General features: G+C 55.2%; 1 protein-coding gene across 2 annotated transcripts in view; it reads left to right on the top strand.

Annotated features, from left to right (window-relative positions):
• Nucleotides 1–11039, top strand: part of RXRA (retinoid X receptor alpha) — a 100667-nt gene extending 89628 nt beyond the window's left edge. The window contains exons 7-10 of one of the 2 annotated variants that reach the window (XM_032130481.1): nucleotides 873–1005; nucleotides 2042–2133; nucleotides 3700–3805; nucleotides 7098–11039. In XM_032130481.1, coding sequence (XP_031986372.1) covers nucleotides 873–1005; nucleotides 2042–2133; nucleotides 3700–3805; nucleotides 7098–7245 — 479 coding nt within the window. In that variant the 3' untranslated portion in view covers nucleotides 7246–11039. The remainder of the gene's footprint in view (nucleotides 1–872; nucleotides 1006–2041; nucleotides 2134–3699; nucleotides 3806–7097) is intronic. The other variant, XM_032130482.1, reaches the window with a different exon arrangement.
• The last annotated feature ends 8879 nt before the right edge of the window (nucleotides 11040–19918 follow it).

Here is a 19918-nt window from a genome sequence, read left to right as displayed (position 1 = left end):
AACCCCCCAAAGCCAAATATCCTGAGGTTTCTGGAGCAGAACTCCAGAACATGTTCAGGACAGGGGTGTTGCAGAAGACCCTTCTTATCTGACTGAAGATGCTGCTCCTGGTTGAAAGTGACCCGAATTTCCACCCTTCAAACTTGGCAGCGTTTCCTCTCGTTGGGGCTTTGTTTCAGGAATCCTTGATGGATTTAGGAATTGAAAAGGTGCTGGATTGGGAAGGGGAGCTGGAGGACGTGGAGGTCGCCTCTCCCTTCCCTTCCCTGTAGGTCTGGGCTCAGAGGATGTCCCTCCTACATCCCAAAGCAGTCCAGCTAACAAGACTAAAATCTGTTTTCCAAGCAGCTGTGGAAGCAGTCACGGACGTGGGACTGTGCAGAGAGCAGACCCAACCTCTCCCAGTATTTTCATGGCAGAAGCAACAAACCCACAAAGCCCACAAAGAGATTCCACGGGCCCTTTCACAGGGCTCAGGGATGGTGAAGGAACTTCCGTGGCCTGAGGAGGGGCCTGGTGAACTGATAGCCCGTGCTGATAGGGCTGGAAGTGCTGGGAGGCAGCGGCTGAGGGCAGAGGGGAGCTCGGGGCTCCACACCCCCGGGGTGTTCAGGCAGAGCTGTTTGCTCGGTGTCTGCGCGGTTTACAGAGGAAACTGCTCCCCTTATTAGCTTTATTTTTAGTGCATCGGGTTCTAGATGGTTTTTCCCTTCCCTGACAGCCAAGGAAAAGCTGGCTCCCCCTCCTTCCCCGTATCCAGCCACGTTCCCTCAGCAGAGGCGGATTCCTCCTCCGGTGACGTCGCCGATTCCCAAACTTCCTGAGGATCCCATGGCTCTAACCTGCAGCCTCGGTTGTTTTCTCCTCCCCAGGCTGGAACGAGCTCCTTATTGCCTCCTTCTCCCACCGCTCCATAGCCGTGAAGGACGGGATCCTCCTGGCCACGGGGCTGCACGTGCACCGGAACAGCGCCCACAGCGCCGGCGTCGGGGCCATCTTCGACAGGTGGGCTGGGCTGGAGGGATGGAGGGATGGGATTGCATCCTAAACCGCCTTGCCTGGACATCCCCATCCCTGTCTGCACCTCAAGCTGCCTCCATTCCTGCTGGAGGAGCCCGGGATGAGGGTGTCCCACCCCGTGATGTCCCTGAAAACACAGCGTCAAATCCCTCCTCTCAAACCTGCAAAACCCAACAGCCCCAAACGGGGAGGAGGCTGCCCGGTGCAAATCAAAGCCCCTTTCATGGGGTCCAGATGCCTTCTAATGTTACGAGGAGGCCACTCCTTCGCTCCTTTTCATCTTTAATTGGACCAAGACGCGATTTTATTTGCACAATGGAAAGGCCCCAGCAGTACTCAGCGGGTTCCACAGGCGTGTCCCGGGGGCTCTTTAATCTCAGGCTTTGGGAAAGTGTTTTAAAGCCAGGCTTGCCGGGTGTTTGACCCACAGCGTGACTCCAGACGCTGCTGAAATGCTGATTTCTCTCCCCGAGACTCATCTTGAGTCGAAACCAAATCACCTTTGCTGCTCTGCTCTGTGAGGAAATTGTTCTTCGGACCTGGGTGACATCATTTGTTCCTGTGAGGTCATAAGTGCAAGATCATGACTTTGCTGCAGGATCTAACATGAAAAACTGGGCAATCAGTGGAAAATATTTCAAGACCGACACCTGCAGTAAGAGCAAAGGGAGCAATAAAAATTACCGGCGGAGGAAATTACTTTTAGATACCTGTTGGGGTGGGTTTTTATTGTTATTTTTTATTTTTAGGCAGCTTTCTCAGATGCCAGAGCCTCTCAGTGAATGGATGGAGGCGGTTTTTATGGTCCCTGTTGTATCTCACAGGAACTATTGATGTTCCTAATGAGCTATTTTCGATGGAGGAGGAAAATGAGGCCACATCCTCAGCTGGTACAAGCCAGCGCCATCCCCGACTTCGTTAAACGTGACTGGAGCTTTTCACTCCAGCTCTGACACCTGGGGCTTTTCATTCCTGGGGTTTTTTTTCGTGCTGACTCTGTGCTTTCTGTGTCCTTTTGCAGAGTACTGACAGAACTGGTGTCCAAAATGAGGGACATGCTGATGGACAAGACAGAGCTGGGCTGCCTGCGAGCCATTGTCCTCTTCAACCCCGGTACGTGCCTGGCTCTGCCCTCCTGGCCCCTCTTGGCTGCTGTTCTGTCCTTTGGGCTCCTTTTCTTCCCTAAAGAGCCCCACTGGAAGTAGCAGAGGGCACCCAAATGCCGAGGGCAGGGCAGGAAAGAAGAGAGTCAGGGGTGGAAGATGGTTTGGTTTGGAAAGGATCTTAAAGTTCATCTTGTTCCAAACCTCCTGCCATGGGCAGGGACACCTTCCCCTATCCCAGGTTGCTCCAAGCCCCATCCAGCCTGGCCTTGGACACTGCCAGGCATCCACAGCTTCTCTGGGCAACCTGTGCAGGACCTCCCTACCCTCACAGGGAAGAATTTCTTCCCAAAATTCCATCTAACCCTGCGCTCTGCTCTTTCAGTTTACAGCCATTCCCCCTTGTCCTGTCAGCTCTCCCCCTTTCAGAGTGACTGTGAAGAGAGAAAGTTCTGGTGCTTGAGGGAGTTGTCCCTGAATTGGAACGAAATGGAATCTAGATCTTTTTTAAAGAGAAAAATACAGATTAGAGCAGCACCAGAGCATGGATATGATTGTCTCTGCTTCCCAACCTCATCATCCGAGGGCTTTTATTACCTGCATTTCTGGAATAGCCCTTTGCAGACCTGGAGAGGCTGAAAGACATGAAATGTGCTCATAAAATACACAAAAACTTCAGGTTTTGACTGTGGTTTCACAGACTCCGGGAGGCTTCACGCTGCTCCCTTTTCCCCCTCGGCCCCAGCTGCTCGAGGGAAGAAGAAGGGTCAGTGCCAGGGCTTTTCTCCAGCATTCCAGGGAGCAAATCCCTGTGCAGCAGGAGGCAGCCTGCTCATACCTGCACAGCTCTCTGGAGGGGATCTCTATTTTAAAGTGGATCAGCCCAGAGCAAAACCAGATGGCAGCCAAGAACAAACCTCCACATCCACCACCAACCCCTTCCCTCCCTGCCCTCAGAGAGCACTGTTTGTGCCCAAGCACAGCTCCTTCCCTGGGTTTTCCCACCAAAGCCAGGCCAGGCTGTTCCAGCAGGGTTTATTACATTTTCTTGGGTTTGTTTTTCTTCTTTTTTAGTCCCCCCCTCCTTGTAATCAGCAGTAATTTATTGTCTGTAATTTGGGATTAGCCGTATATGGTCAAAGAAGGGGAATCTGGAGAGGTTCCCATGGCACATGTGCTTGGGGATATCGATTTCTGCACTGTCCCTTTCACCCTACTAAAAACAGATCCTCGCTGTGTCCCGGGGGCTGTGCCAGAGCAGGGGCTTCTCACTCAGCCCCACCACAGTGCTGGAGGGAGAAATCCCACAAGCCCAGGGCTGGAGGAGGAATTAAACCCTTTAAATGAGGGTCTGGCACCACTGGAATGAGCCAAAACATTTGGGGTTGGGCTGTGAGGTGGGGAAAAATCTGTAGTCACAGGGCAAACCTTTGAGTGCTCCCCAAATCCCCAGAGCTCAGAGCCTGCATCCCCACTTTGGTGGGGCTGGGAGGGATGCAGGGAGCACACAGAGGGGTTCTGGCCAGCCTGGAAAGCCTGGAGGTGTTTGGCTGATGGCTTTTGTGTGACCTTTCAGACTCGAAGGGCCTCTCGAACCCGGCGGAGGTGGAGGCGCTGCGGGAGAAGGTGTACGCGTCCCTAGAGGCTTACTGCAAACACAAATACCCCGACCAGCCCGGCAGGTGAGCTCCCTGTGCCCCTCCTCCTGTACCCTCACCCCCTGCAAGCCCCCTGCAAGCCCCCTGCAATGGGTGCTGCAGCTCCCAGGGTGTCCTTGGGTCCCTCTGTTCTGGGCTCTCCGTCCCCACAGACATTCCCTGCAGATAAACCCCTCGTTTCCACCCACCTCAGCTGTGAGCATCCCTAAAAACACCCCCCTGTGCAGCACACAGAGCTCGATATTCCCTTGCCAGTAAATGCAGCCAGGTGGGCAGACCTGAGGAGGCCCAGCTCCCACAGCCCCAGCAGTGGGATGAGCCCATGTGGGAAGGGGGTATCATTTCCCTTTTGGAAACCGCGGCGAGCGAAACCGCAGCAAAAACAGGACTCACATGGAGTTAATTTTCGGTGGCAGAGGAGCATCACTGCTGGGAAGTGAAAGCCTCAATTGATACTCTTTTTCTCCCCTCCCTGCCTCCCCCAATCCAGCTGGGAATGGGAGGGGGAATTAGGAATGCGTTCCTGGACTGCTGCGGAGCTGAGTGGGCGCATTTCCCCAGTTACAGCCTGGAGCTGGCAACTGCCACTTCAGTTCCTGACAGCTTCTTGAGAAACCAGGCAAAGCACTGGAAGCTGCTACTGGTGCATGAATGTTGGGCAAAAACAGCCCAGGCAACTGGGATTTGCATCTCACCTGCGTTCCCAGCCTCGTGTGTGCGGATGGTAAATGACAAGGATGCTTTCACAGCAGTGAGCGCAGAGCGTGCCCTCAGAAGTGAAGCTGGATTTGTTTTTTCCCCCGCTTCGGGTCCCAGAGTGCTGGCAGATGAAGAAGGATGTGTTGTTAAGGGGTTCCCGGGATGTTCCCGGTTGGCTTGAGGCAGGGAGAGCGAGGGTGGAGGTGCCGTGGGGTGTGCTTGGTTTGTGGGGAGCAGGGGAATTGAGGGATGAGCACGGGGCAAGGAGCAGGCCTGTCACCTCTCCTCTCCCAGGGGGTCTGTGTGCACCCCAGGCCAGCTCTCAAGCTGCCTCCTCTTCCTGAAAGCTTGAAGAAATTGCATTTCTGGAGCAAATCCAGAGCCAGAGCCTGGATTTGGGCTGCCGTGGTGTTGCAGCAGAGCTGTTCCTGGCACAAGGAGAGCTGCCTTGGGAATCGTGACCAGCAGCTCTCCTGGGTTATTCCCTTGGTGGGATGAGCACATTGTGCAGGATCTGCAGCCCTGGCACACACTGGGAGTGGGCAAGAGGTGGCACAGGGACAGTCCCTCCCTCTCTTCATGCCCCAAGCCCCCTCCAAACCACCATGCCTGAGCACAGTCTGAGCCACCAGTCCACACCAGTTCCCCAGGGCTCTGCCTCAGTGCTCAGCGGTGTTTGAGGGAGTGTTTTAGGTCCAAAAGCTCTGCCAGGGGCTCTGGAGTTTAATCTCCCACTGGTTTTGAGTGACTGTGGGCTGGGGACCTTCTTGTGTGATGCTCACACCCATCCCTGGTGACCTGAGTGACTCGGTGACATCTCAGGGATGTCCTGAGAGCCGTGGCTGGGCCCTGCTGCCCTCCCTCCGTCCCTCAGTGGTGCAGGGCAGTGGTGGCACCACCCCAGGTAGCTCGGGAGGGTGAACTCGTGGGCTGGGAGTTGCACAAGAGCTCCCCGAACTTCTCCCAAACTCTCTGCATCCCCCTGGCCTCGTGGCACGATGTGATCACCAGCTGGGGCTGCAAACAAGTTCTCCCTGTGGTTGAGCAAAGCCCTGCTGGAGCCTGGTGCCTTTTCCTGCTCCATGCTGTGGGATTTCTGGAATTCCCACCTTTTCAGGTGCCCTTGGGTGCGGGGCTTCCTCCGAGTCCCCATCCAGCAGGAGCTTGGGAGCACCCTGCAAACACCAAAAGGGAATTTCTCCACACCGAGAGGCATTCCCAGGAAAAACCCAGCCCTGCTCCCCCCGTGCAGCCCCTGCTGCTCCGCAGGGAGGGCTGGGTGCCTACGTGACACCCAGCAGCCACAGGGAATCAGGGATCAGGGCTCTTTTCCCCCCCCTCCCAGCCCTGGCACAGCGTGCTCCAGGCTGGTTATCTCACAGTTAAACATATCCAAGGGCTGGAGCCATCATCTGGTTCGGTTTAAAGTGAAACTTCCTGAATGGGATGGTAGGACTGATTTGTTTTTCCTGGCTCTGCTCCCGCCGTTCTCGCCAGCTCAGCAGAAAAAAAAAAAAAAAAATTAAAAAAAAAATCGGGAGAGAGAATTGTGTGTGCATGTAGAGAGTATCTGTGTGCTTGTGCCTGCCTGTGTGTGTGTTTTCTGCAGGGTCCCCTTCTGCCTGGCCCTTTTCATGATGTTCAAGCCCTGATTTTGCAGCAGGAAAAGCAAATAACCCTGCTGTGGCTGTTACAGGGCTCTTTCCCTGTGCTGGCAGCACTCACACAAGGAGGTGACATCCACTGGCACCTGGGGTGCTCCAAAGCAGCCTTGCAGGAGCTGGTGGCTTTCTCCTGGCTCCACAGCCTCTTGCCAGCCTCGGAGCCCAACACCCAGCTGTGGATGGCTTGTCTCCATCCTGGCTGGCTCCTGCAGAGCTGCCAGCTCTCCCCAGCCCTCCTGCCTGTCCTCCTGCCTGTAGGACCTGAAACCATCTACTCCAGGCAGGGCAGGGTGTGGAGAAAGGGTTTTGTTTGCCCTCCTCAGGGCCCTGGGCCCGGGGAAAGGGAGCACCCGCTGTCCGAGGTGGTTTGCAGTGCTCCTTCCAACTCTTGTGTCACAGTCCTCGGCTTCACCCCTGGCTGGCAGCCGGGTTCCTGCCTCGCCAGCAGCCCCAGGGCTCAGCTGGTGATGGTCAGAACCCCAAGTGAGGGCTGCTGGAGCTGCTCAGGAGGTGCACAGAGCCTGCAGGAAAGGGGCATTGCCCAGCCAAGTGCCAGCTCGCCCCACTGAGCATCTCTTCCAGCCCCTTCCCGGCTGTTTGCTCTTTTCCCTGACCAAAACTTGAGCTGCTGGAGCTGCTTGCAGCACTGCCAGTGCCAAGGCTGATCCCGTGGTGCCTCCTCTCGATGGCTGCAGCGTGGGGACCCCTCCAGCATCTCAGGGTGTCCCCCAGTCCGGGACTGACCTTTCGTTTCTCGTTTCACTCTTGCAGCTCAGTTCCCAGCTCGTTCTTGCTGGGCCATCATCAATGATTTCCCTGCACAGCTGCGGCTGCAGCCCCACGGTTCGCTGGTAGCAGAGGCTGTGTCTGCCTCCCACCCCTCCCCAGCCCTGGGGACAGAGGCAGGGCTGCAGCCGGGGCTGTCTGACCTTGTCGCCTCTCTTATCCCCCAGGTTTGCCAAGCTCCTGCTCCGCCTCCCAGCCCTGCGGTCCATCGGCCTGAAATGCCTGGAGCACCTCTTCTTCTTCAAGCTAATAGGCGACACGCCCATCGACACCTTCTTGATGGAAATGCTGGAAGCGCCGCACCAAATGACTTAGAGAGAACTCTGCTGGGTCAGTCCCTCGCCCGGCCGGGCTCCCTCGGGGCCCTTCCTCCGCTTTCCTCCGCCCCAGCCCGTCCCTCCCTGCTGCCCCCAGCGCCGGAGGCACCGTCTGATCCGGGGGACACCCCGCCGTCCTGGCCTCCTCGTCGCCTGACCCCCTGTCCGTTCGCTGTCACTGCTGCATCTCCAGACCTGCTCGCTGGTTCCCTGTGCTACTTGTAGAGAAGTGGGAGCGGAGAGAGCTTTGCCAACCCCTGCCCCCGCCGTGCCATGAGGTTTGGGATGAGCCACGGCGTCACCCCCTCCGTCCCCGCTGCTTCCCTGGGGATAAGGACGGTGCCGGCCCTCGGGGCAGTGGGGTTTGGCCGAGCCGAGGGGAGTGGTTGGACTCGGATTGCAGCTGGGCTATTTTCAGAGGATGGAGTTTTTGAAAAAGAGAAGAAGAAGAAAAAAAAAAAAAAAAAAACCAAAAAAAAGAAAAAAAAAAAAAGAAAAAAATTCTATTTTTGGTTTCTAACTATTCTTAGTAGTGTCGGTAGTTACTCTGCGGAGGGAGAGGCGGCCTGGCCGTGCCCCGTGAGTGAGTCACCCGTGGCTGCACAGAGCCTTCTCCTTCCCCTTCAGAGCTGAGGATTTGGGATTGAGCTGAATCCCCCCCGAACAACGCGCTGGCCGTGGCACAGGAAATGCCCTTGTGGCCATCCCAGAGGGCGGCCGGGCATGGCTGCCCACCCCAGAGGTGCCCGTGTGGACATGAGCCAGCTGCAGCGCTTGCTTTAAGGCTGCCAGGGACTCCCCATTGCCCTTGCCCAGCTCCTGGGGGCTTGCTGGGACCCCTGCTCTCAGCACAGCATCCCAGTATATCCCAGCACTGCCCCAGTATATCCCAGTGTATCCCAGCATGACCCCACTCCGGGGTTTCGGCTCACCCACAAGGCCGCTCCTGTTGTTTCAGCCCTGCACAACACTGCAAGGCAACAATTAGTGGGAGTGCTCAGCCAGGCTGGTTAATTGCAGCTGTTAATTAGTGGTGAAGCAAGAACAGGGCTCCCCCTCCCCTGGATGCAGGCCTGGGAGGGCCCAGCTGGGTGGGGGATGTGGCAGCACCATCCCTGTCCTGCCCGGGATCCTGGGAGCACCAAAAGCACCTTGGCTGTTGCACAACCCTTTCCTTGAGTCTCGGTGTGACAGCGGGGAGCTGGGCAGGTTTTTGGGGATTAGGGTCCCAGGAATGTGTCCACACCCTGTGGGGTGGGATGGGATGGGATGGGATGGGATGGGATGGGATGGGATTCCCCAGGGAGCGTGTGGCCAGAGGCCAGCCAGGGAGCGATTCCCCTTCCCCTCCCTGTTTGACCCTCATCAGGTGTCTCCAGTGCCCCGCCAAAAACACGAGTTGGAGGAAGAACAGAGCAGAGGGAGTGGAGAGGGATGCTGGGGAGGGTTTTCCCCCCTTGGCAGGACGGATGGTCCTAAATACACCGTGCTGGGAGCCCAGAATAAGGTGCCTGTGGCTGAGGGCTTCCCCACCGCTTCCGCATCCCGTGCTTTAAAGAGCAAAGGTTGAGATCCTCCCAGGATCCTCTTCTTGCTCCCCATTTTTTGCAACTGATTGAAAACTCCTCCTTTGTTCCTGGAGAGGGATGGAGCAGCGCCCACCACCTCCTTCACACCCCTGTTCTGGAGGGGACACCGTTGCCACCTGCCTGGTGTCAATCCCAGCTGGCAGCTGGAGTGCCCAGCTCCATCCCCTGCAGCTCCAAAATTAAGAATCCCTCAGGATTTCAGGGGATACCTTCCCCTGGGGCTGGCCCGACGTGGCGCATCGGCAGAGGCGGGCACAGCGCCTTGGCTCTGTTTCCCCAGCAGCCTGCAAGCCGCTGAAAATATTATTAAACAGCTTCACCCTGCAAGAATTTGCCAAGAAAACGAGGCAGGAGGAATGAGATCTGGCAGGGGTGCCAGGAAACACGAGCAGGCTGTTCCCTGCCAGCGGGAGGCTGGCGCAGCCCCAGGGGAGGTGTCAGTTCCCAGAGCCCCGAGCCCACCCAGCCCCCAGGCAGCCCCCGGCCCCCAGCCCGGCTCTCCCAGCAGAAAGGAGCCTGGCATTTGCTTGCCAGAGAGGGAAAACTTCGGGAAAGTAGGTGGATATTGCCCTGGGATCAACCTGCTGGTCGCTGGTGGGTGACAACTTTGTCCCTGGTGGATGGCTCAGGAAGGGCTCTTGGGTGCTGTGGCTGGAAGGTGGCACAGTGGGAGATCCCATCCCATCCCATCTCATCCTGTCACGTTCCATCCCATTTCTTCCCATCTGTCCCCATCCCATCCCATTTCATTCCATCCTGTCCAATTTCATCCCATCCCATCCCCGTTAGCGTTTGACCTTACAACACCAAGGGAGAGGCTCCACAGGCCCCAAGCTCCCAATCAGGACGTGCATCCCCATGCCTCAGTTTCCCTGCTGGAGCAGCACAGCCCCAATCCATGCCCGTGGTGGAGGGGATTTTGGGAAAGGCTGCGCCTTGCCCTGGGATTTCAGTTTGCAGCTGGTGAAAGGGAGTCGGGATTCCCTGAGCCCCAAAGCCCGGCTCAGCCCCTCCATCCTCACCCCAACCCTTCCCTTGGGAAGGAGAAGCTTTTGTGCGCCGGGAACCTCCGCCAGAGCAGCCTTAAAGCAACGAGCTTTGCATGAGTTTGAGTCTTTATTTTATTCTTTTCACTTTGGGCTTCTTTTGTCGTCGTTGTTCTCATCATGATAACGCTGAGTGTGGAGAGGTGAGCCGTAGCTGAAGGAAAACAGAAGGCACATTATTCCCTAGGGAGCTTGGACTTGGATTGAACCAGCTCCCAGTACTCCTGCAAAAATCTGCTTTGATTCGGGGTGATCTGTTTGTAATTATTATTTGAATTCCTTTTTGTTGGTGGGACAATCTTTAATTTTCTAAAGATAGCACAAACATCAGCTTTTCAGCCGCCGCGGCGTCCCTTGCTGCCTGTGCGTGTTCCATCCCACCCTGAGCCAATCCAGCACATCCCAAACCCTTCCGTGGGAATGCCAAGCTTCACTTGGCGCTGGAATGCTGACCAGGAGCGGCATTAGGGGCGGGTGGATGTGGGAAACGCTGACCACTGGCCTTGCTGACCCCTCCACTGCAGCGGGGAGAGCCCTGGGCTGGGGCTGATCCCAAAAAAACCAGGCTTGGGCTCCTGATCCCAAAAAAAAAAAAGGCTGGAGCGTGGCTCAGGAGCTGGTGCTGCCCCATCAGTGCCGATGAGTGTGTGTATCCATGTATGTACTGTAGATATCTACACTGTATAATACCCACTCACCTATACACATAGAGAACTGTAGCAATTACAGACTTTTCCTGGCTTTTTGTGGTTTAAGTCAATTCTTTTTCCTGGTTGGTTTGGTTGGTTTTGGTTGGTTTTTTTTTTTTCCCCCTCGTTTTTTGTTTTGGTTTATTTTTCCCTTGTTTTACTTCCATTGTATCCGAATCCCTTTCCAAATTGGCAGATGCCAAATCTGGATTTTTATTCCTCGAGACAAAGGAACTGCATCTATTTTAAGATGCCTTTTTGTTTTGTTTTTCTTCTCTTTTGTTTGGTTTTTCTTCTTTTTTGTTTGTTTGTTTTCTTGTTTTGTTTTGTTTTTTTTCTTTGAAGCAGGCGGTTTGGAGTAAAGAATAGCTTTAGCAATTCCCAATACTTAGTGATGGATGCCTTGGCTATGGGATACACAGATTAAAAAAAAAAAAAAAAAAAAAAGGACGTTAACATTTAGAATGACAAAAAAAAAAAAAAAAAGAGAAAAGATAAGGAAAAAAATATCTAAAGCATCAATAAAGTTAAAATCTATTTTTGTACAAATGTAATTTTATCCCTTACCGTATCCTTGGATATTTTCTTTCCTGGATTGTTTTGTTGCTTCTACAGAGATTGTTATAAACTCTCTCTATTTTTTCTCTCTTTCTCTCTGTAAGTGTTCAGCCACAGGGATCTGGAGAAGAGGGAGAAACTTCTGACCATGTTTTAAAGGCTTTATATGAAATCTCTTTTGAAATAATTTTTTTGAATGAACTTTTTATTTTTTTTTCTTTCCCCCCACTTCCAAAATCTTTTTTGGGGATGGGAGGGGGAGGGGGAGGGAGGGGGAGGGCTGGTCTGGGGGTGTCTTTTGTCACGTATCTCTGGCGTTCCCGCAGGTCTGTTTTACTGTGAAATCACTACCGTATATTATTATTCACTTCGAAAACAACAAAAAAGGTTAAAAAAAAAAAAAAAGAAAAGAAAAAAAAAAAAAGAAAGAACTGCTGCTGGAAACGCCAGTATTTTGAGAACAATTGTATTAGAATTGTGGTAAAAAAATGAGAATAAAAAAAAAAGAGAAAAAGAAAAAAAGGATAAAAAAAAAAAAAGAAAATATATGAGCATTTTAAAATATAACCCAGTCCAAGTCCTCGTTTGTTCTTATTGGTGTGTCTTGAGTTATTCACTGGGGGGCTGTCCCCATCAGGGTCCCCGTTCCAGGGCACTGCAAATCCAAGGAAATCCAGCCTGGCTGGGAGGAAGGAGCAGCGGGCGAACCCCAACTCTCCCCAAAACTTTCCCTCTTTTCCTCAGGTGCTTTCCATGAGAGATTTCCCGATCCCTTCGCACCTGCTGGGGTCCCCCTTGCAGCAGACAAGGTCCCGCTGTGGCGCAGGGATGCCCAGCGATGCCACTCCAGTGCCCGCCTGTCCCTGCCTGGGTGGCACCGGGCTGCGGGTGGGGACTCTCCCCGTACCAGGGCAGCGTGGGGGCTCAGTTTTGGGGGGACAGAGGGGTTTGGGGGGCTGGGCAGCCATCCCAGCTTGGGATGAGGGCGATGTTTTCCAGCCCCAAGCCCTCCTGGAGCAGGAGCGGCGCTGGGAGCAGGGGTGGGAGAACGGGAGCCTTTAGCTCTGGCCTGCGCTTAACCTGGGTTTGGTGCCAGGTACAAACGAGACTGAACTCGCTGCTGGGTTTACAGCCGGGATAAATCCTCCCCCGGCGGCTGCGGGGCCGGGCGGGTGGAGATGGAAGATCAGAGGCTCCATTCGGGTAGCGCCGATCCGTGCGCGCTTCCAGGTTTGCTCATTTGGGAAAAATGAAATCTTCTTTTCATTCGGGAAGTGCCGGCAGGAGGCTTGTGGAGGGCAGGGGAAGGGGTTATCTACCTGCTGCTTCCCAAATCTGCCCATTCCCACTTCCTGCCCCACTTCGGGAGCCCGCAGGGAGCCGGGAGCACCGGCCCCGCCACGCTCCCATCTCCAGCTGCGCAGGGCGCTTGTGTGTCTCGTTAACCTCCAGGCGGCACTTGGTGTTTGCAGAGTAAATATTTACCTCCTTCCCGAGCGTTTTTGTCCCCCTTCTCCCGGGCGGAGCGGGCTGGGAGCTGTGGGGCAGCGCCGGGATGCTCCGTGGGCTGCCCGGGTCACTGCTGCCCGCTGGCTGCAAAACCGCATTTCGCTTTGAAAATCGGGTTTGCTTCTATTTTTACCGATGCCAATAACAGAAAGGAAAACAAAGCCGGGCTGGCCGCTGATTTTTGGTGGGTTTTTTTAATCTTGTGTTTGGTTCCTGCTGTGTTTTCTACTTGGGGGGCACCCCCAGACCCCCAAACCTGGGGAAGGGCTCTGCTCTCCCTCCTCTGCTGCCGGCGAGGGAGGAGGAGGAATTTTGCACCTTGGCCAAGCCGTTGCTGTTTTTCCAGCTTCTGCAGGGATCAAAGTGCCTGTTTTGACTCTCCTCCTGATTCCTTGATACCAGCCGATGATTGTAATGCAATTAAACCTCTCACCCATGCCATGGCTCCGGGCTTTTGTTGTGTCTCCGGGCTGGGCGTGCGCGGGATTCACCCTTGCCCTGGGAGCAGCGTGGAGACTTCGGCACACAAAGGGCTCCGGGGCTCTCTGCTTTTATCAGGAACACCACGATTCCTTAAATCCTGAGCTCTTGGAGACGTGGGATCAGGAGGGGGACTCCAGCTTCCCCTGCAAAACGCCATTCCTGGGGCTCCGGCCGCTGGAGGGGATGGAGAGTAGGAGATGCTGAGTTGGGGGTGCAGGGTTTGCTTTTGGAAGGGCACCGCTTAATTCCTGAGCATTCCCGGCGCTGACAGAGATGGAGTGGGGTGTCAGCAGAGTGTTTGGAAATCCTTAAGAGAAGGGCTGTGATCCCGGCCCTCTCCGTGCCTCAGGTCCGCGGCGAGCAGGGGACTCTCCAAACAAATACAGACAGATGAGCTCTTTCGCTGGTAATTTGTCACTTCATAATTGCCAAAGAAAAGCAGGTCGGTTTTCTCCTCCTGACCTCTCTCAAGCAGCCTTTTCACCCCAGCTGGCCCCGGGGCCGGGCTCAGGGTCCCGCCGTGCCCCCTCGGGGCCGCCTCCCCCAGCCCCGGGGCCACGGAGGGCACCTTGGCCTCCTGCAGCATTTTCCGAGTGACGTTTCCATGGATGTCCCCACGGCACCACCGAGCCCGAGAGACACCCAGCCCCAGGCACGTCCCGGGCTCGCCCTGTGTGGGTGGAAATGGGAGCGGACGGGAGCACCGGGAGAGCTCAGAGGACCTGGATTTCAGGTTCAGACTCTGTTCCAAATAAAATTTGGGAGTTCAGCTGATCCTCTCCCATGCCCCAGCGCTTCCCCCTCCATCCCCAGCTCCCCAGGGCGGGGTGGGAATTGCGCTCCAGGCGTTTCCAGGTGGGATTTTAGGCTGGGAAGTGCTGGGCGGTTCTTGTTCTGGAAGCCAGCGTGGGTGAGCGCGGCCGAGCAGCTCCAGGGCTCCCGGAGCGGGGCTGATCCCACCGGGACTGGGGGCAGCGCCTCGGGAGCCCCCGGGGGCCGGCCTGGCCCGTCCGAGCGAAGAGCAAAGTGCTGCTGCCATCTCCCGACCGCAGCGAGCCCTGCCCGGGATGCCCTTCCCCGGCCCGGGATGCCCTTCCCCGGCCCGGGATGCCCTTCCCCGGCCCGGGACGCCCTTCCCCGGCCCGGGATGCCCTTCCCCGGCCCCGCATCCCGCTCCCCGGCCCGGGATCCCACTCCTTTTCCCGGGATCCCCCTCCCCTTCCTGGGATTCCCGTCCCCTTCCCGGGATCCCACTCCTTTTCCCGGGATCCCCCTCCCCTTCCTGGGATTCCCGCCCCCTTCCCGGGATGCCCACTCCCCTGCCCAATTCCTTCTCCCTCTACCCAGGTTCCGTTCCCCTGTCCAGAACAGGGGTTGGAATGAAAAAAATCTGTAGAAAAAAAATTGGGTTTGTTTTTGATTTTTGAGGGGTTTTGTTTTTTGTTTATTCTCTTTTGCCTTCACCCTGCAAGGCTGAGAAGACGAGGAAGCGAAGCTCTGCCTCTCTCACTCCACAGTGCCCAAAATCTGAGCGGTTTTCTGGCCCTGAAAGATGCTTTGCTCTCAATCGCTTCCATCTCCTTCCTTCCTCCTTGCCTCGGCTCTGGAATTTCTGTCCTGACCCTAAAATTCCTGTCCTGACTCAGAAATTTCCTGCTGAGGTGAGTTGTGCAGACCAACAGCCCAAACCTTGTACCTTACTAATTTTAACTCATTTTAACTCATTTTAACTCATTTTAACTCATTTTAACTCACTCATTTCCCCCTCACTGGATACCCGTGCCTGCTCTTCCCTCGCAGCCTGACCAAGGGTTAACAAATCCTCATTTAAAGCATCGCCTCAGCAGAGGGTTTTTCATTTCCAAAGAGCCCCAGATCCCAAGGTGCGGGTGAGAAATATCGGCCACAAAAATTTTGCATCTCTCTGCCTTACAACACTGGCAGTGAAACCTTGTTTGGCTTTGGAGGGAAGATTTTCCACACCGGGCTCCAGCGCAGCCCAACTGCTCTAAGCCCACATCTTGTTTTTCCTCCGACAGAGTGAGGTATGATTCTTGGCTCGGCGAGTCTCTGCGAAATGAAAAGATGCTTTTAAAGCTCATTCACTCAACACTCACCCCAAAACCCAAGGGGAGGGTCAGATGGAAATTCGCTGGAGCTGTCAGCCAGGCTTTCTGCTGGGTTTCTTTTGTGGGGGTTATCAGGCTGGAGAGCACTGAATGAAGACACAAGTGTTTGCTGGGGTGATGGTAAAGGTAGGAGAGCCTGATGATTAAAGCAGCCAGGGCATTGGATTTGTTTCCTTGTGAAAAGCTGGAGTTTGAGTCATTGTGGTTCCTGAGGACTCAGCTCTCAGGGTTCATTTTGTCTGGGCCTTTTAATTTATAACATAAAAGCCTCCTGCCTTGTAAGAAGAGCAGCCCTGTTTTTGTGGGAGTTCACTGGAGAGCTGGAGAGAGCCGAAGGATGGACGGGGAATTTTCTGGCTCAAGGCTGGCCAGCAAGTCAGGATTGGAGCAAGGAAAGGTTGGACCTTTCCTGGTTGGATCTCAAAGTTCTTCCCCAGCCTGGAGGGTTCTTCTGTGACTCTCTGAGAGTGCTCCTGGGTGAACTTTGCAGGCTGGAGTCTCTTCCTGGGGCTCCCAGCTCCTTCCTGCCCACTCAGGGGGCTGCTTCCCACTCGTCCTGGTTGTGGACGGAGAGTGATTGGCATTCCTGCCCCATTCCAACCCACTTTCCCCATCCTTATTCCTCTATCAGGGCATGTTCTGACAGCCAGAGGTTTCCTGAGGTGGAAGAGGATGAGGGTTGCTGGGATGAGAGGGGAGTCAGCACTGGGCAGGCCCAGGGCTCTCCTTCCTAATATATTGGGCCATAATTTCTTTATTAAAAACGGGATTTCCACCTCTGTGAAATGTCCTTCTCGGCTATCCAAAACATTTTCCTGCTTGCCAGGGAGAGGGGAAGGGATAGAGCACATCCCTGGACAGTGGCATGGCCCTCAGGACTCTGTGTCACCAGGAGGGGCTGCAGGAGCTGCAGCTTCATCTCTGTAGCACGGAAGAGGTTCCAGTGTCCTGGGAGAGCCTGTGAAGGGGTGACACCACAGTGCACACTGAGGAAACCTTGTCCCTGCAATGCACCACCAGCCCAGAGCGAGGGAAAAGCCTTTCCTCAGCCCCGGGCTGCCAGGGAAATGAATTCTGATCCCGAAACCCCACAGGATGAGAGGAGGAGAACGGCACTGTCCTGCTGCCCCAGGTGCAGCCACAAGCCAGAGTCCATCATCCCTATTCCAGCCCTGTCTCGTCCTCGTTCCATCCCTGCCCCAGCCCTGCTTCATCCGTGTCCCAGTCCTGCTCCAGCACTGCCTGATCCCTGCTCCATCCCTGTCCCATCCTTGTCACACCCCTGCGCGATCCTTGCCCCAACGTTGCCCCATCCCTGTCCCATCCCTGTCCCAACCCTGCCCCATTCCTGCCCCAGCCCTGTCCCAACCCTGCTTTGTCCTTGTCCCGACTCTGCTCCATCCCTGCCCCATCCCTGTCCCATCCCCGTCCCACGCTCTCCAGGTGAGAGGGAGGTGACAGGGCCACGGTGCCAGGGCTGCTCCCGTGTGTCCATCACCCTCCGTGACCCCTCCCAGCTCCTGCCCGAGCAGCCACCTCGGCCCGTGGGCTCCTGGGCGCTCCCGGCACGTTTCCTAATCCTGAAACCGGATCCTCCCGTCGGGCTCCGGTCGGATGAGAAAAGCTTGCTCCGGCCTGTCTGTTCCTGCTCCGGGATTGTTTCCCTCCTTATGGCTCGATTTCCTGCTGGCTGCAGGGTGGGGGTGGGTCCCCAAAGCCCCCCGGGATTAACCCCTGCCTGGAAGGCTCTGGTCTTTATGTGCTGATCGATTTTCTTGGTTCTTTCCAGGGCACCACCTGCCTGTGCCACCTTCCTCTGCTGGAAATTCCCACCTCTCCTCTGCCTTCTCAAGCTCTCTGCCCGGCCCCCTTGGAACAGGATCGTTGACAGGAGGTTCCTCCCAGCCCTATGGAAGTGCTCACCACGAGTTTCAAAGCCACAACAGCTCAGGGCAGCCAGTTTTTGACTCTGACCTGGCGCAGCCCCACGTGTCCAGGCACAGATCAGACTGTCCTGGTGGCAGCAGAGACACTTGGGGGACAATTTGTGGTAGTGAAAGGATCCCCAGGAAACATTCCCCAATTCCAGAGCCATCTGTACATCCAGCCAGCTGTGGATTCACTGGGATCTGATATGGGACGCTCCCAGCAAAGAACAATTTGTAGTGGGGTGAGAGGGTGAATTAGGGCCAGCTGCCCAGGGCATCCTCACACTGGGATTTAGGAATTCCCCCTGGACTGCCTGGACTGTGGACAGCCCATCCCAGCATCCCTGCAGGATTCTGGAGGCTCTCTGAGCCCCTCAGCCTGCAGACGAGCAGCAGGGCTGGCAGCAGACACAATTTGTGGCTGGCTATTTGCTGTTGTCACTCCGACCATTCCACCTGAAGAGGCAATAAAGATGAAAGCCCATAATAAGCAGCCAGCCATCATTTGCGGGGGGGAAAGGCTGTAATTTACCGTGCCAGGGCTGCAGGGAGCCCATCTGAGGCTGGTTATTGACAGCGAGTCTCTGTGGGTTTGTTTCTTACGGTCCTTACGTGCGCTCGGAGCACTTGAGGGTGACATTTTTAAAATCTAAAAATATATGGCCGGTAGCGAACTTCCAGCAGCATGGAAGGGAGGGGAAGGATTTATGCCCAGAAGAGTGGGAATTTTAAGGAAAGTGTGTTTATGGAAAAGGTTTTGAAGGGGTTGAAGGAGTGGGGGCAAGCTCCAGACTGGTGCTGGCTGGGGGTGGTGCTGGGGGTGTTGGGTTTTGCTGAGGGGCTTTATCCAGGGAAAACTCTTCTATCTTCCCAGGGATGCAAATCAGGAGCAATTCTGGAGTCAGGGAAGTTACAGAGAGATCAGACAAAGGAACCAGGTGCTTTTGTGCTGCCCCAGGTTGTCACCCCTAAACCAGGTTGTACGGAGAGCCCTGGGTGGGGTCTGTGCTCCCAGAGGATCATCCCCAGGAAGATGGGAGCTGATCCTGGGCTGATCCTGCTCCATGGCTTTTATTCTGGAGTGTTTCTCACTGAGGCTGAGGGCGATCCTGGCTGTGGTGGGAGCTGTGTCCCCTCTGATCTGCTCCAGAGCTCAGCTCCATGTCAATAAGACGTTTAACCTCAAAGGAAGAGGATTTGGATTCTTGTTTTTTTCTGCCCAAAACAAGCTGAAAGCACCATTTTCCTGGGGTTACAAGGGCTTGATTCTGCAAATCTGGGGACCCCCATGATTAAAAAATCTCCTTCCCAAGGAGATTCAATCCATCCTTCTCTTCGAGCCCTCGTCCCATGGGGGAGGGAGGAGGTGGTTTCGGGAAACACAGGGAATGACTAATCTCTCTCCTGCCGCTGCCAAGGGACCAGAACCAGCCCCATGAGCATCCCTGCTGCCTCTGAGAGCTCTGGGGTGTCAGCGGGGTTATGATTTATGAACATCAATCCATCAACCTTATTTATAGCAGCGGCTCCATGTGGGATTTCACACATGAAGATTGGTTTGTTCTGTGGCCTCCCTCCTGCCAAAATTGTCCCTGGGCCTCCCAACCTTCCTGGAGGCCTTTGTCTTGTCTCTGCCATGCCCATGTGGGGAGCTGCCATTCCTGCCCCATTCCAACCCACTTTCCCCATCCTTATTCCTCTATCAGGGCATGTTCTGACAGCCAGAGGTTTCCTGAGGTGGAAGAGGATGAGGATTGCTGGGATGAGAGGGGAGTCAGTACTGGGCAGGCCCAGGGCTCTCCTTCCTAGTGAGAGTGTGGGCCATGTTTTCCTCATTAAAAACGGGATTTCCACCTCTGTGAAATGTCCTTTTTGACTATTCACAGCATTTTCCTGCTTGCCAACTGTCATTGTCAGGGCCTTTCCCACCCTGCTGGGATTTGCCTGCTTGGCCTGCTGCCCGTGGGTGTCTCGGTGTCCTCTGGTCCATCCAGGCTGTCCCTGCTTTCCAGGACCTTGGGATCTCCCAGGCATCTGGGGAACTCTGTTTCCCTCTGGAAGGTAACGGGGGCTCTGAAAACTCCACCTCAGACACAGCCCTGAAATTTCAGAAAAGAGACAGCAAATAAAAGGAGCGAGCAGACAGGAATGAACCCCTGATCCCGTGACAGCAGAAACGAGTGGGGGTCTCGGGGGCTGTAATTATGTTTTCCCTCTGATTAACAGGGAACGGGCACCTTGGAAACCCTTCTCCCTGTCATAATAAATGGTGGCAATGAGGGAAAGTGTTGCAGGCTGTGTTTAAAGCTGAACCTGCTGCCGGTGCTTGGGTCAGCCCCGTTGCTGTGCCGTGATGGATGGAGCCCTGGGACCCGCTGCCTGTACGAGCCAAATCACTTACCTTGGAAATGCAAACCTTATGGAAAGGGAATCAATAACTCCTGGAGCCCTGCTCGTGCTGACACGCGGCCCGAGTCCCCGGGAAAGGAACCCTTTGTTAATCTTCCTCGAGAGGCACACGCAGCTCCTATAAAAAGCTTCTGCAGGCAGTAACTAATTACAGCCTGCACGAGGCTCCAGTCTGTCACCCCCGACAGCTCAGGGGGAGCAGGAGCTGCTGTGCTGCTGCCACTGCCCAGGATGATGGACGAGCCTGCACGAGCTGCTGGCTTGGCTCTGAAACAGGAAGAATTAATGGGCAAATAAATTACAAATCAATTATTAAACCTTAGCGGCGTGC

The sequence above is a fragment of the Corvus moneduloides genome, chromosome 21 (assembly GCF_009650955.1).
Source record: "Corvus moneduloides isolate bCorMon1 chromosome 21, bCorMon1.pri, whole genome shotgun sequence".
In the NCBI taxonomy this organism is placed as follows: domain Eukaryota; kingdom Metazoa; phylum Chordata; class Aves; order Passeriformes; family Corvidae; genus Corvus; species Corvus moneduloides.
The sequence above is the reverse complement of the archived record's forward strand: the minus strand, read 5'-3'. Positions and strand labels throughout refer to the sequence as shown.